The 16259-nt window shown below is 27.3% G+C and overlaps 1 protein-coding gene across 1 annotated transcript; it reads right to left on the bottom strand.

Annotated features, from left to right (window-relative positions):
- Nucleotides 1-9635: 9635 nt before the first annotated feature.
- On the bottom strand, nucleotides 9636-16089 carry LOC111690319 (tenascin). The gene is made up of 3 exons (XM_023452787.2): nucleotides 15711-16089; nucleotides 14644-14751; nucleotides 9636-9903 (listed from the first exon to the last, which is right to left on the bottom strand). Exons 1-3 carry the CDS (start codon nucleotides 16076-16078, stop codon nucleotides 9789-9791), a joined length of 591 nt encoding a protein of 196 aa, XP_023308555.2. The 5' UTR covers nucleotides 16079-16089; the 3' UTR covers nucleotides 9636-9788.
- Nucleotides 16090-16259: the final 170 nt, after the last annotated feature.

Raw genomic sequence — 16259 nt, 5'->3', positions numbered from 1 at the left:
CCTCCCGATTTGAACTTTTTATGCCATAATTACGTCAAATATTCTACTATCTCTCTAAAAATCGGCACAAATAAGTTTTATATAAGTATAAATGGCACTGCAGATTTTCGTAAGGATTGGCCCTTATTTGACCTTAGCCCCCATACAAACCTCCCTTCAAAAAATGTCTTAAACGTCTAAAATTGACTTGTAGCCATTTGTATCACAATGAAACTAAACAAAACTAACTGTTATTTAAAAATATATCCCAAATTTACCGAGGATCGGCCCATATTTGTTCTATGTAAAGCCCAATTTAGAAATTTTAGTTTTTTTAACAATACATTGCTTAAATATTTTGGAATTATGGTAATATTCAACATAAAAGTTTCTTTATAAAAAAAATAAATATACTCATGATGTAGGGTATTATATGGTCGCGCATGCCCCACTATACTTTCCTACTTGTTTTTTGACTGTATTCACTCTTATTTACGAACGATTAATCCAATATATAGAAATTAGCATCAACCATGTGGTTAGACATTAGTGGAAATTACTGCTTTTTATGTATGCATAGAACTGCTGGGTACGTTTTCGAAAAATATTTTTTTGGATCATTTGAATAGGTTCGTATTCAAATGATCCAAAAAATGTATTTTTTAAACTTTTTATTTTTGAAAAACCCACGACAAGAGTTCAAAGATATAAGAAAATGGGAAAAAATAGTTTCTAGTATGGCATTAAATTTATTACAATTTTTATAAGATGAATGAAATTGAAGCTTACTCGATGTAAACCCAGTTTATATATTGTTTAATATTTCATATTAAAATTCTGTAGATAACGTGATTAACTAAAAAATTCTCTTCCGGAACACTTATTATTAGGAAACGCATATAAAGTGGTGTTAATCAATCAGCTGATAATTTTTTTCTTAATTCGCCGGGTTTTCCTAGCTGTCAAAGTTAGTTATTGTTTACATTTTTATATTTAAAAATGTCCGTTAAATTAAGAAAAACTTCGTTAATGTTTTGAATTATTTATATAAAAAATCTGAAAATACCAATCATTTCGTAAACAAATATTATTTTATTTAAATAACGGCATAATTGGTATGTATGCAAATATGTTATTTAAGAAACATATTTTTTCTCTTAAATGTTAACATATTAGACAATATTGTTTTATTTTTTATATTAAAATTGTGTAGATAACGTGATTAACTAAAAAAAATCACTTCCAGCACACTTAATATTAAGAAACGCTTATATATTTATATATAATATATATATATATATATATATATATATTATATATTATATTATATATATATATATATATATATATATATATATATATATATATATATATATATATATATATAATATATATATATATATATATATATATATTATATTATAAATAAAATGATATTTGTTTACGACATTCTTGCTATTTTCAGATTTTTTACATAAATAATTCAAAATATTAACGAAGTTTATCTCTATTTAACGGACATTTTTAAATATAAAAATGTACACAATAACAAACTTTGACAAACAGCTACATAAACCAGGCGGATTAAGAAAAAAATTATCAGCTGATTGATTAACACCACCTTATATGAATTCGCCTTGAAATATAAGTAAAATGCCACCCCCTTATCTGAATTCGCCTTGGTTTTTGCATTTGCTTTACGTAAATGTTAAAAACCATAAGTACGGCGAATTCATTTGTTATATATATAAAATTTCATGAAAAATAAAATGATTTCACCTCAGTGTTGCTCACACACACTACCATAGACTATCATAATTTTATTTGTGTTGGTAAAGCAGCAGAGAACAGAATTCCATTCAAATTAAAAGTATACTAATAAAATGACTACAAACTATATGCTAACTGTCAAATATTTAATATGGATTTTGACAGCTAGCGTATATATAGTTCTCTCATGTTCTCCTACATTAATTCGGCTTTCTTAAAATTTTGTTCTTGTATTTCTGTGTGTGTTTAAAAAACTCCGCAAACAAACCTTGCCACAAGATATACAGAGACGTCACCAAGATATATTAATTATAAGGTAGTGTTATCAGAACAGCTGATCGTTTTTTGCTACTATGTTCATTTTTCGCCGTGGTGTAGAATTAATGTCAAACTTTGTTTACATTTTGTAAATGTCAAACTTTGTTTTCATTTTGTTAATGTCAAATTTGTGATTAAAGTGAAATTGTGTGATTAAAGACTAAATTTATGCTGTTAAATTCGTTTAAGTTTTAAAACCAATAATAATACTACACGAAATTAGTTTTATTTTTAAAAACTTCAAATTAAATTACAAACAGATTCAAATTTATAAACATTTTTTGTTTAACAAAAATTCGCTTTGATTTATTTGTCAGCTGTTTTTGACATTTTTCCCTGACAGCCAATTCGCCTTCAAGTGCAGGCACAATGTCAAACTACATATAAAAAAAATATAACCAATTCGCTCGGTATTCTGAATTCGCCGATGACTCTACCTTATAAAATTAATATACCTTGGACGTCACGAGCAAAAAACTATTTCCGTCTCTTTCGCACAAAACCATTTCAATGATTTTTTTCGACTAGTGCTGATCCACAAAGTATACAGAGATGTCACTTTTGACATTTGAAAAAGTCTAAAATCAGCTTTTGTTTGATTTTGAAATTGTTTGGTGAGAGAGGAAATTAGGAAAGATAATTAAACCACAGGGTATACAGAGACGTCACGAGCAAAAAGCTATTTCCCTCTCTTTCGCACAAAACGAATTCAATGATTTTTTTTAGCTGTATTTTATATACCTCTTCTCACCAAACAATTTCAAAATCAAACAAAAGCTGATTTTAGACTTTTTCAAATGTCAAAAGTGACATCTCTGTATACTTTGTGATTAAACTTTCGATCGGAATGGAATTCTGGGACAGGCCTTATAATTTTTTATTGATATATGTATGTATATTAAAGTGTCCCGAAGAAGGACCTTTTTATAATTTCGATCGATCGAAAAAGATTTTTAAGTGCGATGAAGAGGCATATTATTTCAAAAATAGTTTGGTATTTTGCTTCGTCCATTTCAGAAATTTTTAGATTATTTTAGATAAGCGATAAGCTCGAAATTACAGAATTTTTCAGACCCATTTTTAAAAGATTCAGACAATATAACTTCAATACTTTTATGTAGGTACCTATCGAATCAATTACAACTTCGAATTTGTCTAAGTTTGCAATCTTATTATACATTACTGTACATATCTATACTAAAAAGTGAAAATATTTCATTCAGCAATTCATAATATATATTTCGCAACTACATACAAGCATATTTAAAAGATTTCCATACATTTCGGTTAACAGGTTTTTTGTTCTCGGTTAACTGACAACAAGCGATTTTGAAGATTCTAACCACAATAGATTTACAATATGTTACATAACAGAGATGCCAAGCAAAAAGTGTATATAAAAACCGACTTTTAGCTTGGCATCTCTGATATGTAACATATTGTAAATCTGGAAAACTATTGTGTTAGAATTTTCAAAATCGTTAAATGGGGGTTTCTATTTTTATTGCTTTAAGGGTAGCAAAGAGGGTTGTGTATATTGCATTTTGTTCTTTTTTACATTTGAAAAATTTAAGTATGAAGTGAAAGGAGTAGAAATGTATCTTTATAAATTTGTCCCTCTTTTAAAGCTTTCGTGGTTCATTTAGTTGTATATCCACACTTCAAAATGTTTATCAAAGTGTGTGTATTTATTGATGTTCCTTCAGCATGTACGATGTTACATGATGTTCGATTTTTGAAAAATTTTAAAGTGATCTAAAATTAAGCTTACTTTTTCAAAAACGCAGTATTTACGAAGTTATATGCAATTTTACTTTTGCAACGAAATTCATAAAAAAACGATTTTTGAAAAATTTGGAAATGATCACAGATTAAGCTTATTTTCTTCAAAAACGAAGTGTTTACGAAGTTTTAAGCAATTTTAGATTTGCAACCTATTTTCATAAAAAATCGACTTTTTAAACCTTTGGAAGCGATCAAGAATTGTGCAGTATTTACGAATAATAAAAGCCGTTATACACGGTTGTCAGATCTTACAACGTTGTCAGTAAAATGTTCAGAAAATGTCTAATAATCGTCTGAAATTAAAAATTTTCTTTTGCAACGTTGTCAGAAAAAAGCATTACCTAAAATATTGTAGGACAAAATATGTAAGTTCACAGTATTATTAGACTTTTTCTGCACTTTTTACTGCCAACGTTGTAAGATCTAACAACTGTGTATACATATCATAAGCGATTTTAGTTTTGAAACCTTTTTTCATACAAAAAATAGGTTTTTTAAATTTTTGAAATTATTATGATTATTTACTTGAAAAACACAGTATTAACAAAGTTATAAGCAGTTTTAGTATTGCAACGAAATTCATACAAAAAACGATTTTGAAAAATTTGGGAGTGATCACAGATTAAGCTTATATTCTTCAAAAATGCAGTATTTACTAAGTTATAAATAGTTTGAGTTTTGCAACAAAATTCATACAAAAAATCAATTTTTATACAATATTAAATTATCACAAATTCAGCTTATTTTCTTCAAAATCGCAGTATTTACGAAGTTATAACTGATTTTAGTTTTGCAACATATTTTTATACAACAAATCTATTTACGAAGTTATAAGCAATTTTAGTTTTGCAACGAAATGATCACAAATTAAGCATGCTTTCCTCAAAAACGCAGTAAATACGAAGAATAAGCAATTTTACTTTTACAACGAAATTCATACAAAAAAAAATCGTTTTTTGATAAATTTGGAAGTGATCACAGATTATACATATTTTCCTCAAAAACGCAGTATTTACGAAGTTATAAACAGTTTTAGTTTTGCAACCTCTTTATTCATAAAATCTATTTTTTTAACTTTGAAAATGATCCCAAATTTATGCTTATTTTCTTCAAAAACACAGAATTAACGAAGTTATAAGCAATTTTAGTTTTGCAACAAAAAATAATTTTTGGAAAATTTGGAATTGATCACTTTCCTCAAAAACGCAGTATTTACGAAGTTATAAGCAATTTTGAGTTTTTAAAACTTTGAAAGCCATCACAGATTATGCATATTTTCCCCAAAAACGCAATATTAACAAATAAGTGATTTTAGTTTTGCAACGAAATTCATACAAAAAATCCTTTTTTGATAAATTTGGAAATTATCACAGATAAAGCATATTTTCTTTAAAAAGGCAGTATTTACGAACTTATAAGCAGTTTTAGATTTGCAACCTCTTTTTATACAAAAAAAAATAGATTTTTTAAAACTTTGATCACGGATTATCCTTATTTACGTCAAAAACGCCGTAATTTTAGTTTTGCAACGAAATTTATACACAAAAAAACTATTTTTGAAAAATTTGAGAACGATTCTACACATTTTCCTCAAAAATTCAGTATTATCGAATATATAAGCGATTTTAGCTTTGTAACATCTTATTATAAAAAAAACGATTTTTTAAAACTTTGGAAGTCATCACACATTATGCATATTTTCCTCAAACATGCAGTATTAACGAAGTTATAAGCAGTTTTAGTTTTACAACATATTTTAATACAATTTTTTTTATCACAGATTAAGCTTATTTACTCCAAAAACGTTGTATTACCGAAATTATAAGCAATTTTAGTTTTGCACCGAAATTTATACAAAAAACGGTTTTTGAAAAATTTGGGAGTGATCACAGATTAAGCATATTTTCTTCAAAAACGCAGTATTAACAAAGTTAATACTTTAGCAACGAAATTTATATAAAAAACTTTTTTTGGAAATATTTGTGATCACCGGTTAAGCTTATTTTCTTTAAAAACGCAGTATTAACAAAGTTGTAAGCAGTTTTAGTTATGCAACAAAATTCATAAAAAAATTTATTTTGTTTTAAATTGAATGTGATTAAGCTTATTTTCTTCAAAAGCGCAGTATTATCAAAGTTATATGCGTTTTTCATTTTGCAACGAAATTAATATTGTTTTTTAAAAAATATTGAATTTTAGTTTTCAAACTTATTTTCACACAAAAATCGATTTTTTGTTTAAGTGATCACGGCTTATGCTTATTTACATTAAAACGCAGTTATAAGCGATTTTAGTTTTGCAACGAAATTCATTCAAAAGACTATTTTTGAAAACACAGTATTTACGAAGTTATAATTAATTTTAGTTTGCAGCCTTTTTTTCATACAAAAAATTAATTTTTTAAAACTTTGAAAGTGATCACGATTATGCTTATTTACTTCAAAAACGCAGTATTAACGAAGTTATAAGCGATTTCAGTTTTGCAACGAAATTCCTACAAAAAATCGATTTTTTTTTTAAAATTGAGAGTGATCACAGATTAAGCTTATTTTTCTTCAAAAACACAGAATTAACCAAATTATAAGCAATTTTAGCTTTGCAACAAAAAAATTATTTTTGAAAAATTTGGAAGTGATAATTTTTTTTTTTTTTTTTTGATTTTCATAATAAAAATCTTTGTACAAGCGTATAATGTCTGCAATGACTCTTAGATTTGCTCCTCTTATAAAAAATTACGGATATGCTATGATTTTTTATAAAAAAAATATTTTTTAAAGTATACATTAAGAAGATGCTTCATTTTTAACTAATTCATATTGAGTATGAATTCCTTTATGAGTCCTTAAATCAGAATGATGCATGTACATTTTTGAAAATTTCTGACCTTGTTGTGTCAAAGTAATACACATTGTTGCTCAAAATTTATCAGAAGGCAATAAATACCTTGTTTATTGTTTCACAATTGTTCTAAGAAAATATTAAGTTTCTATTATCCAATTCACAATCGATGTCGTATGTCAAAATTTTTTTCAAATAAATTAAACAAAAACAATTTAGAAATAAAAAAATTACGACATAATACTATGCAACCGCACAATACCGATTGTGAATTGAACATTTATGAATCAGAAATGTATTTTAACATTTTTGATTCATCAATTTTGGAAAGTTGGTTGGTTTGATTACATTAAATCAGAAGAAATACAACTGTTGTGAACTACCTTAACAGTTGTATACAGACTTGATTATAACACCACGAAGCTAACAGATAATTTTTAATCTTTCCTAAATCCCTAATCTTCTTAATACTAAATTAAATATTTTAATTTTTTAATAAAAACATCTCAAAGACAATGTCCGAAATAAAGTTTATTATGCCGGGACTATAAACACCACCAGTTTATAGTCCCGGCATACTAGAAGTATTGTTAGCTCCTCTATTTCCCCGGTTTGTAATTACAAGATGATCAAGGTAACATGCCCCGGGGAAGAAAAATTATTGTGGGGCTGAATTTTGGCAATGAGTTAAATGAATAAGATACAGAATGAATTAGGGGCACTAGGACTCTCATCCATATACTCTTAGTAATGTGTCATATGTTTTTTTTTTAATGTGTCATAAGAATGAGAAGTATGTTGATTTTAATGGCGATGGATGTACGGTACCTTATTCCGATGACTCCATAAAATAGTTTCTTCATAACTTATGAAACAGTTTATATGTTCAAATGTGATAATAATGTAACATTTTTGTAAATGCTGAACGTATTAATCATCTACCTAATAGATTTTTATAAATTCTCTATCAAAAGTTTCATTAGATTAATAAATTAATAACAATACAATTTTATATTTACATATTGAATTTTTAATTTATACAATTGAAGCATGGAGCCGAATAAGGGCGTATAAACCATTTGGGAAATTTTACAGGAGACGATAAAAACATCATAAAACTTTAAAATCGGCATTTTTTCCTACTTTTTTCACATATACGCATAAATATAACTCACATCTTCATTATCCTTATAAGTAATTAAAACAAAATCTTTTTTAGAAAAATCTTTAAATCGCACCTTATTGCGTTATTGTCAAAATCAGCGAACCACATTGTTATCTTAGTTCATTATCAAATTGGATAGGACCTCTTTAACTAAAATAATTCGAAAATAACAAGATATAATAATTTTTTAAAATATAACTATAGTTATGGATATACGCCCTTCTTCTTGTCCACACATTCATACTTAAATAATTCATTCAATAATAATCTTTTTTGCAATATAATTAAAAAATTAATAAATTTGAAATGTTTTCCAACCATTCTGCAAATTTGGTGCAATTACAATTAAAATTTATATGATTTTTTACAGAAAAATACATTAAATTGCTAATATTTTTTACCCAAAAAAATAAATAGTATTTAAAAATCGTGCTTTTAAAACTATCTATTTTAGCGAAAAATTTATATTTTTCAATTTATTTTTTTATGAATAGATGTAAAAAGGTTAGTTTAATATAATTATGCGAAAAAACGCGATTTTGAAAAGGTGGTCTTTACGCCCTTATTCGCATCCATGCTTCAATTAATGAATTACTAAATTTTAAATCTTGTCTAAAATATTGACATTAATTGTTCTGCTTAATTCAGCATACAATTTGTATGTGGGTACATTTTTGTTATACCAAATTTGAAAAGTGTTCGTATTGACATTCACTACAAAATTCATTTGAGGCATTCACAACAGTTGAATGAAAAAAAAGGTTGGAGGAACACATGCCACAAACATTCATTAGTACATAAATACCAAAAATTTTAATCACTTGTGCCAATAACAACAGAAATTACACATTGTGTAATTTAGCGCCAAATTTAAATATACAAAAGCTGCACTGGTGTAAATTTTGACATTTAAAAAAGTCTAATATCAGTCATGTCATGTGGTCTAATGATATTACTTTTGTGGTCGGGTAATGCTATGATTTGGGTAAAACTAGTTGAAATCATGTAGATTTCCCATACATTTTTGATACATCCAAATCTAGTTAATCTACTAGATTTAATTTAAAACATGTCGAAATTGTATTTTTTCAAACAAGATTTGCTTAAGGGCCCTTCAGACGATCACACTTTACGTACGACAAGTCTAATGAAAAAGTAAAATGAAATTCCATCTGTATAACAAAAAGAATAAAAGTCGTATGATTTATATTTTTTGTGTTTACACGATTGGTATAAAACATTTAAAAAATCAGATGGAGACAGCTGTTTCACTTTTTTTATACGTGTTTACATAAAAATACATCCCTGATCTAATGAAACCGGCTTGTTTTTTGAATCATTTCAAAAAATGAAGAGAGCCATACGACTGTCAAATTTTCTATCTGTATTCTCTCCCAATGTGTGATGGTTTCATTACATATTGCGTTTAGACGATCCCATCCGTACTCTTCTACACAAAATTTTGTCGGATCATATTACTTGCGTGATCGTGTAAAGCCAGCAACACTGCGATGTGTCTAGGATAAGCAAAGCTATCCATTCAAATTGAATGTTTTCATCGAAAAACTGACAATTAATTTCGAAGTGAAAATAATAACAACTTATAACTTTAAAATTAGTGGCATTTAATAAATAAATTTGTTCGTTTACAACTGTATTTTTTATTTTTAATATGTAATTTTACATAAAATTAACTTTATTGTGGATATGAAAAAATAAACTGACAGAATTTGTTCGAAAATTCGAATATCAAAAAAAAAAAAAAAACGAGTAAGCTCAGTGGAAACACCTTGAAGAGGTTTACGCAAATCTAGCAGATTTCAAGCCAGTGGAAACATACCATAAACCAAATTTAAATGACAGAAAAAAATGTTTTATTTTCCGAATGTATTAAAAATGCTGTTTATTTTTTCTAGGTAAGTTTCAGTTTTTATTAAAAAATATAATCATCATCTTTATGGCATTGTCCATCCGATTGGTAGTGGTAATGTTTTTTACGACACGCACACATATTGGGAAGGAAACAGTATCCTCTTCTACCGCAGTCTCTGTTGAAAAATAAAAAAATGTTTCAGTTATCAAACACCCAAACAAATAAAAATGTTATATTCGACTACGCTGAATCTAGGGTATTTAAACGAAAAACCGTCGATTAATAGCTCGAATAAATTAAAATTGTAAAATTTCAAATACCGAATAAGCTGAATAATTTCTAACAATTAACCATTTAAGAAAAACATACCCTTTATTATTTCCTTTATTATTATACCTTCACCTTCGTGAGAAGGGTATATATAAGTTTGTCATTCCGTTTGTAATGACATAATATAATTTTCCGACCCTATAAAGTATATATATTCTGGATCCTTATAGATAACGGAGTCGATTAAGCCATGTCTGTCTGTTGAAATCAGTTTTTAGAGGACCCCAGATATCGGCGAGATCCGAATCTTCAATAATTCTATTAGACATGCTTTTGAGAAGATCGCTATTTAAAATCAGCAAAATCGGTTGGTAAATAACGGAGATATGAGCGAAAATCCGAGACAACGTCTGAAAATTTCATCAAAAAATGTCATATTTTTTTCATGTTTTGTTAAAAAAGCAACAACAACACTGTATATTAGAAAAAAATGTACACGTGTGTGTGTAGATGTATTTGGTTTTATTCAGCTGTGAATTTTTTTGTATGTTTGGATACTGTTGGCGTCATTGCGTTGTTATTATACCCTTCACCTTCGTGAGAAGGATATTTATAAGTTTGTCATTCCGTTTGTAATTTCTATAATATAATTTTCCGACCATATAAAGTATATATATTCTGGATCCTTATAGATAGCAGAGTCTGTCTGTTGAAATCAGTTTTTAGAGGTCCCCAGATATCGGCGAGATCCTTCAAAGAATCTTCAATAATTCAGTTAGACATGCTTTCGAGAAAATCGCTATTTATAATCAGCAAAATCGGTCTATTAATAACGGAGATCAAAAAAGCCACATTTTGTTCATGCTTTGTTAAAAAAGCAACAACAACACTGTGAATTGGATAAAGATGTACATGTGCGTGTGGAGATGTATTTTATCTTATTCAGCAGTGTATTTTTTTTGTATATTTGGATGCTGTTCTGTTCTCACGAAGGTAAGTGGGTATAACAAGAACAAGGAGATAAAGCAGTAATATGTTGGTAATACAGCTCATATTTGTTTGAGGGTGGTAATGCAGTTTGACGGTGGTATTACAGTACAACGGTTAATATTTCTTTCTGCTACAGTTTTTTTGTGTGTATGTTATGTGTGACATGTGTGCAGAGATACAAAATAAATAAAAACTGTTTTTTAAAACATACTTGATGAAGGGTATATAAGATTCGGCACAGCCGAATATAGAAATATTACTTGTTTTTGTTTTTCTGTGTTTTTCGTTATGTATGTATAGATGTCTGTTGGTTTAGATGCCTTGTGTGTTTTGTGTTTTATTTCGTTTAGCGTTGTTGTTGTTCTTTTTGTTTAGCTTTTGATTTAATAATAATGTAGTCAGGAAAAAATTTAAAATTTATAAAAGATGTTTAAAAAATACTATGGTGAAGGGTATATAAGATTCGGCACAGCCGAATATAGCACTCTTACTTGTTTTTTATAACAAAGGAAATTTAATTGATGTCTATAATACTTCAGAAACATTTTAAGAGTTTGTTCTGATTTATCTACTTTTATAATGGATTTATATGATAATATGAGCGATTACAAAAATTTCACAAAATGTTTTTTCTGTTCTTCAAAATTTTATCTCGTTTGTATTTTATTTTAATTATTTAAACCCATTTTCTCCTTGATCTTACGTTAGATACTAAATAAACACTTAACTAATATATATGTATAATGTTTGACGAATTGTAAGAAATTGTCACTAAAAAATAAAGAAAATTTTTATGACATACGGTTGGAAATTTTCGTAAGCCAGTACGACTAAAATGGCTCACTAATGCAGAAAATTGGCAAAAATCGAGAGGTTCGAAGACCAATTTCCTAACAATTGCTGTTAAATAATCAAAAAATATTCCAATTATTTCAGTTAAATAGTGAAAACTGTCCATTTTCTGCAGAAAAAAACTTATATAAATATAAAGTTAAATTGAGCCGACAATTTAGCCGTTGCAGATATTTTCGGAATAAGTAGAAAATAGTCAATAAATCGAAAAAAGTCGAAAATAGTCGGAAAAAAGTAAAAAATAGTCGAAAAGTCGGAAAAAGTCAAAAATAGTTAAAAAGTCGGAAATAGTCGAATATACCAGGGTTCTATAAATCGACTTTCGAATAATCGACTTTTTGTCGAAAAAAGTCCAAGTCGACTATTTGATCCAGAAAAGTCGATAACTCGACTATCGCCTGTGAAAAAAGTTGAAAAGTCGAAAATAGTCAAAAAGTCGGAAAAAGTATAAAATAATCAAAAAGTAAAAAATAATCAAAAAGTCAAAAAGTCTAAAATAGTCGAAAAGTCGAAAAAAGACAAAAAGTCGAAAAAAGGTCGAAAATAGTTGACAAATCTACTTGAAAAGTCGGAAAGTCGAAAATAGTCGAAAAAAAATCGGAAAAAGTCGACTGAAGAGGTATATAAAATACAGCTTAAAAAAATTATTGAAATAGTTTTGTGTGAAAGAGAGGGAAATACGTTTTTAAAGTAGTTTTTGCATTCAATAAGTATAAAAAGGTTCATTAATGTAAATACTTATATAATTTCTTTACAAAATTTTAATTAACCGAACTGGTTTTTTATTAACAGCACTACACCATTTTAAGTTTAAATTGAGGAAATACAAACTCATATTGAGAATTTCAATTTAAAATTTAGAACCAAAGAATAATAAGAAATTGGACTATGACATTGTCTTACAACAATAACATATCCTCTCCACACAGACGAGTTTTGTGTGAATTCAACATACCGATGAAAGTCCGACTCTCTCACAATATGTCAAAACTTTTTCGCGAAAATGTGAAGATAATTTACCTTCTTACACATTTGCTTACCCGCACAACACATTTTTTATTTATTTTTATTTTTGCCCAATTTCACACCGTTAAATGACCCTAAATAGTTTTATTTTTTGTGAACAAGATATATATTTTTTAATTTTTTGACAATTTTTGAGGAATTTTAATAAACTAGAAAAAAACGAAGTTGTAAATTTTGGTATTGAAAATGGGAAATAATTATAAAAAAAAAACATAATAAGGGTTTTCATTTAAACGCTTAAGTTTCCCATTTGTGCAAGTGGGCAAGGTTATTCGACTTGTTTCATGAAACCCCTGTTCAAATTCTGTTCAATTACAATATTTATAAACATTTTACAGCAATGTCAAACGAAATCAAGAAATAAAAAAAATATTTTTACAAAAAAAAATGTACAAAATATGTTAAAAATGTGAATAATCAAGTCCATAAATTCAAAAATGAACAATAAGTGAACAGATTTATTAAATGCACAATGAGTTTGCTCAAGTTTGCCAGTCTAAATAGTCGCTCAAACTTATAAGGGTTGTGCAAATCAATTTTCATATAATTCAATTGCGAGGTTGGAAACATGCACAGGTTGCACAGTTTACGAGAGTTTTGAACGTTTAAATGAAAACCCTTAATGTTTTGCAAATATGAGCATAAACATAAATAGTCGCTCAAACTTATAATTCAATTGCGAGGTTGGAAACATGCACAGGTTGCACAGTTTACGAGAGTTTTGAACGTTTAAATGAAAACCCTTAATGTTTTGCAAATATGAGCATAAACAAATTAAAAAATGTGTTTATTAAATGTTTACAGATCAAATATGCAATAAAAAGATAAAAAATCTGCGAAAGAATATACCTATTTAAATGTTTTATTTTTTTCTGGAATGGATTTAAAATATTATAAATTTCAATACAAAATAAGGTTTTCTTCATATCAATTTTGATTCGTAATTTTAATTTGGATGTCTCAATATTAAATTGGATTTCTGAAATTAATTTTGGTGTTTCATAATATAAGATTGGATTTTCTCAATTTAAACATGAAATGGTGTAGTTTACAACGATTTTGCTCATGATATAAGTCCAAAAAAAATATTAAAAAAAAATCTGGGACGACAAATTATTAATTATATGAAGATGTAAATTTTATATTATTGATTTTTTTCTGAGTTGATTGTTATTCTATTCTCATTTCGACTTATGGGGAAAAAATAAAAATTGTTAATTAACAACCGGACATAGCCCTCTTCAAAAATATATGTTATATGTGTTTCATGAGCAAACAAAAAATATTAATTTTTAAACTAGTGTAATTCGTTTAAATTTGGAAATGATAAAAGCAGTTAGTAGGGATATGACAACTGCAAAATAAATTTCATCACAAATTCGCTTTCGCTGAAAACTTGAGTTACAAGACAATTAGATGAAGCACGAATAAATTTAATTTTTATTTTTGGTTAAAACGCCATTTTGTAAAATTTTTTAACTTTAAACCGATAAAAAAATTTTTACGAAAAGATACTTCTAAGATGTCAGACAGTGTTCACAAAAAGTATCGTTGAAGTGCTATTAACAAAAAAAAATTCATAATTGTTTTGAACCTTAAAATCTAAAATAAAAACAAAATTTTCCATATACTGTTCTCACAAAGATCAAGTGTATAAAAATAATAAACTATTTCAGTAAAATTAATAACATATATAAGAGATTTTACTTAAACTTAACACTAAACAGAAGTGAATTATCTTTTCGGGATCCAGCTGTAATAATTTGAATTTACTTACTGTTTGCAAACGGGGCTACATAGTTGACCAAATAAATTATCATTGTACTTAAATCCTTCAAAACAGTTACACTTCCCATCATGCGTACAGTTTCCATAAAGACATCTCCTGAAAAAAGGCATATTGCATTAAAATACTATTTATATTTACAGAAAAAAGTTTAAAGTTAACAATATTTAAGAACAAGTTCCTAAATTATATGAATTTTTTCATTTTTTAAACATAATCTTGAATCCTTGACTTAGAATAATATAAAAAGTTTTTGAAATTTTCTTTGAAAATTTGTTTATTTCTTTGTGATTTTTAAATTGAAAACAATGCAATATGCGCGTAACTACATATTTGCTGATGTTTTTTATTTCATATTTTGTTTTCCACTATTTTTATTTATCACAAAAGTTCGATAATATATGATTATTTTCTAAATAAAATATGAAACAGATTAATAAGTAACGGATACTTATAAAAAAATTCACAACTCAATGAAACCAACAGACATCCAAAAATACAAAACAAAATACACAGCACAATGAAATCAAATACATCCCCACATACACTTTTTTCAAATACTGTTGCCCTTTTTACGTAAGCAATGCGGCAGGACGTACTTGTGTCTTCAGAATAATGGTTTTAATAAGGTCTTTAAACTGAACCTTTTTACCGTGTACATTTTTATTTTTGGCTTTTGAAATATTTTCATTTATTCTATTGATTCCTCAATATTTTGATAGCAATAGAACGATAAACTAGTAGCAACGATTTCTATTGCGACTTTTCAAAAGTAGTAATACAGCAATTTAAGGATTTAAAAAGATATTTCGAATTTTTCTAAACATTTATTCTAAACAACCATTATAGATATTAATGAGTTGTATTTTTGTTTATGTTTATATTTCAATGCTTGTGTTGTCAGTTGATGTTGAGTTGTAAACCATAATAGATGCCTTTAATTGTTATTTTAAAAAAGAGTTCAACTTATCGGTGGATGCAGAAATTTTTCAAGAACAATGTGTATGCAACTATAGAATCTGTGTAATAGGATATTATAAAAATTGTATTATTATTACCCTCCACATCGATCTTTGAATATATATTTTTGGCACTTCCTTGAAACGGGATCAAAATATGAACCTTTTTGAGTGCAAACACATCTTTGAGGTGCAGCACAATAACCTCCAGCCTGTATACAACCAGGAATACAGGGTTTTCCACAAACCAAGCCATCTCCAAATGATGTTATGTACGAATTTGCACACGGACATTCTCCATCTTCGAAACATATTTCATTTATACAACGTATGGGACATCGAGAAACACACTGTTTAGTATTCACTATTAACATTTCATAAGATGAACAAATTGGCGGTGGATCATTTAATGTATATGCTTTAAAACTCTGGATATTTACGATTAAAATCAGTAACACTGTTATCATAATATGACTTTTTGAGACCTTTAACGGTAGAAATAACTTTATTATATGATAATATATACAATTTATCAAAATGGTAAGACTGTAAGTTTGTATTTAGAATGAGCAATAGGGGTATAACTTAGATTTCAGGTATCGGTTGTTAATAGCAAAAACAGTTTGTTCGGACCATTTTCAAATCAAA

This window comes from Lucilia cuprina, chromosome 6, assembly GCF_022045245.1.
Source record: "Lucilia cuprina isolate Lc7/37 chromosome 6, ASM2204524v1, whole genome shotgun sequence".
NCBI lineage: Eukaryota > Metazoa > Arthropoda > Insecta > Diptera > Calliphoridae > Lucilia > Lucilia cuprina.
Note: the sequence above shows the minus strand (reverse complement) of the source record. Positions and strands in the feature narration are given on the sequence as shown.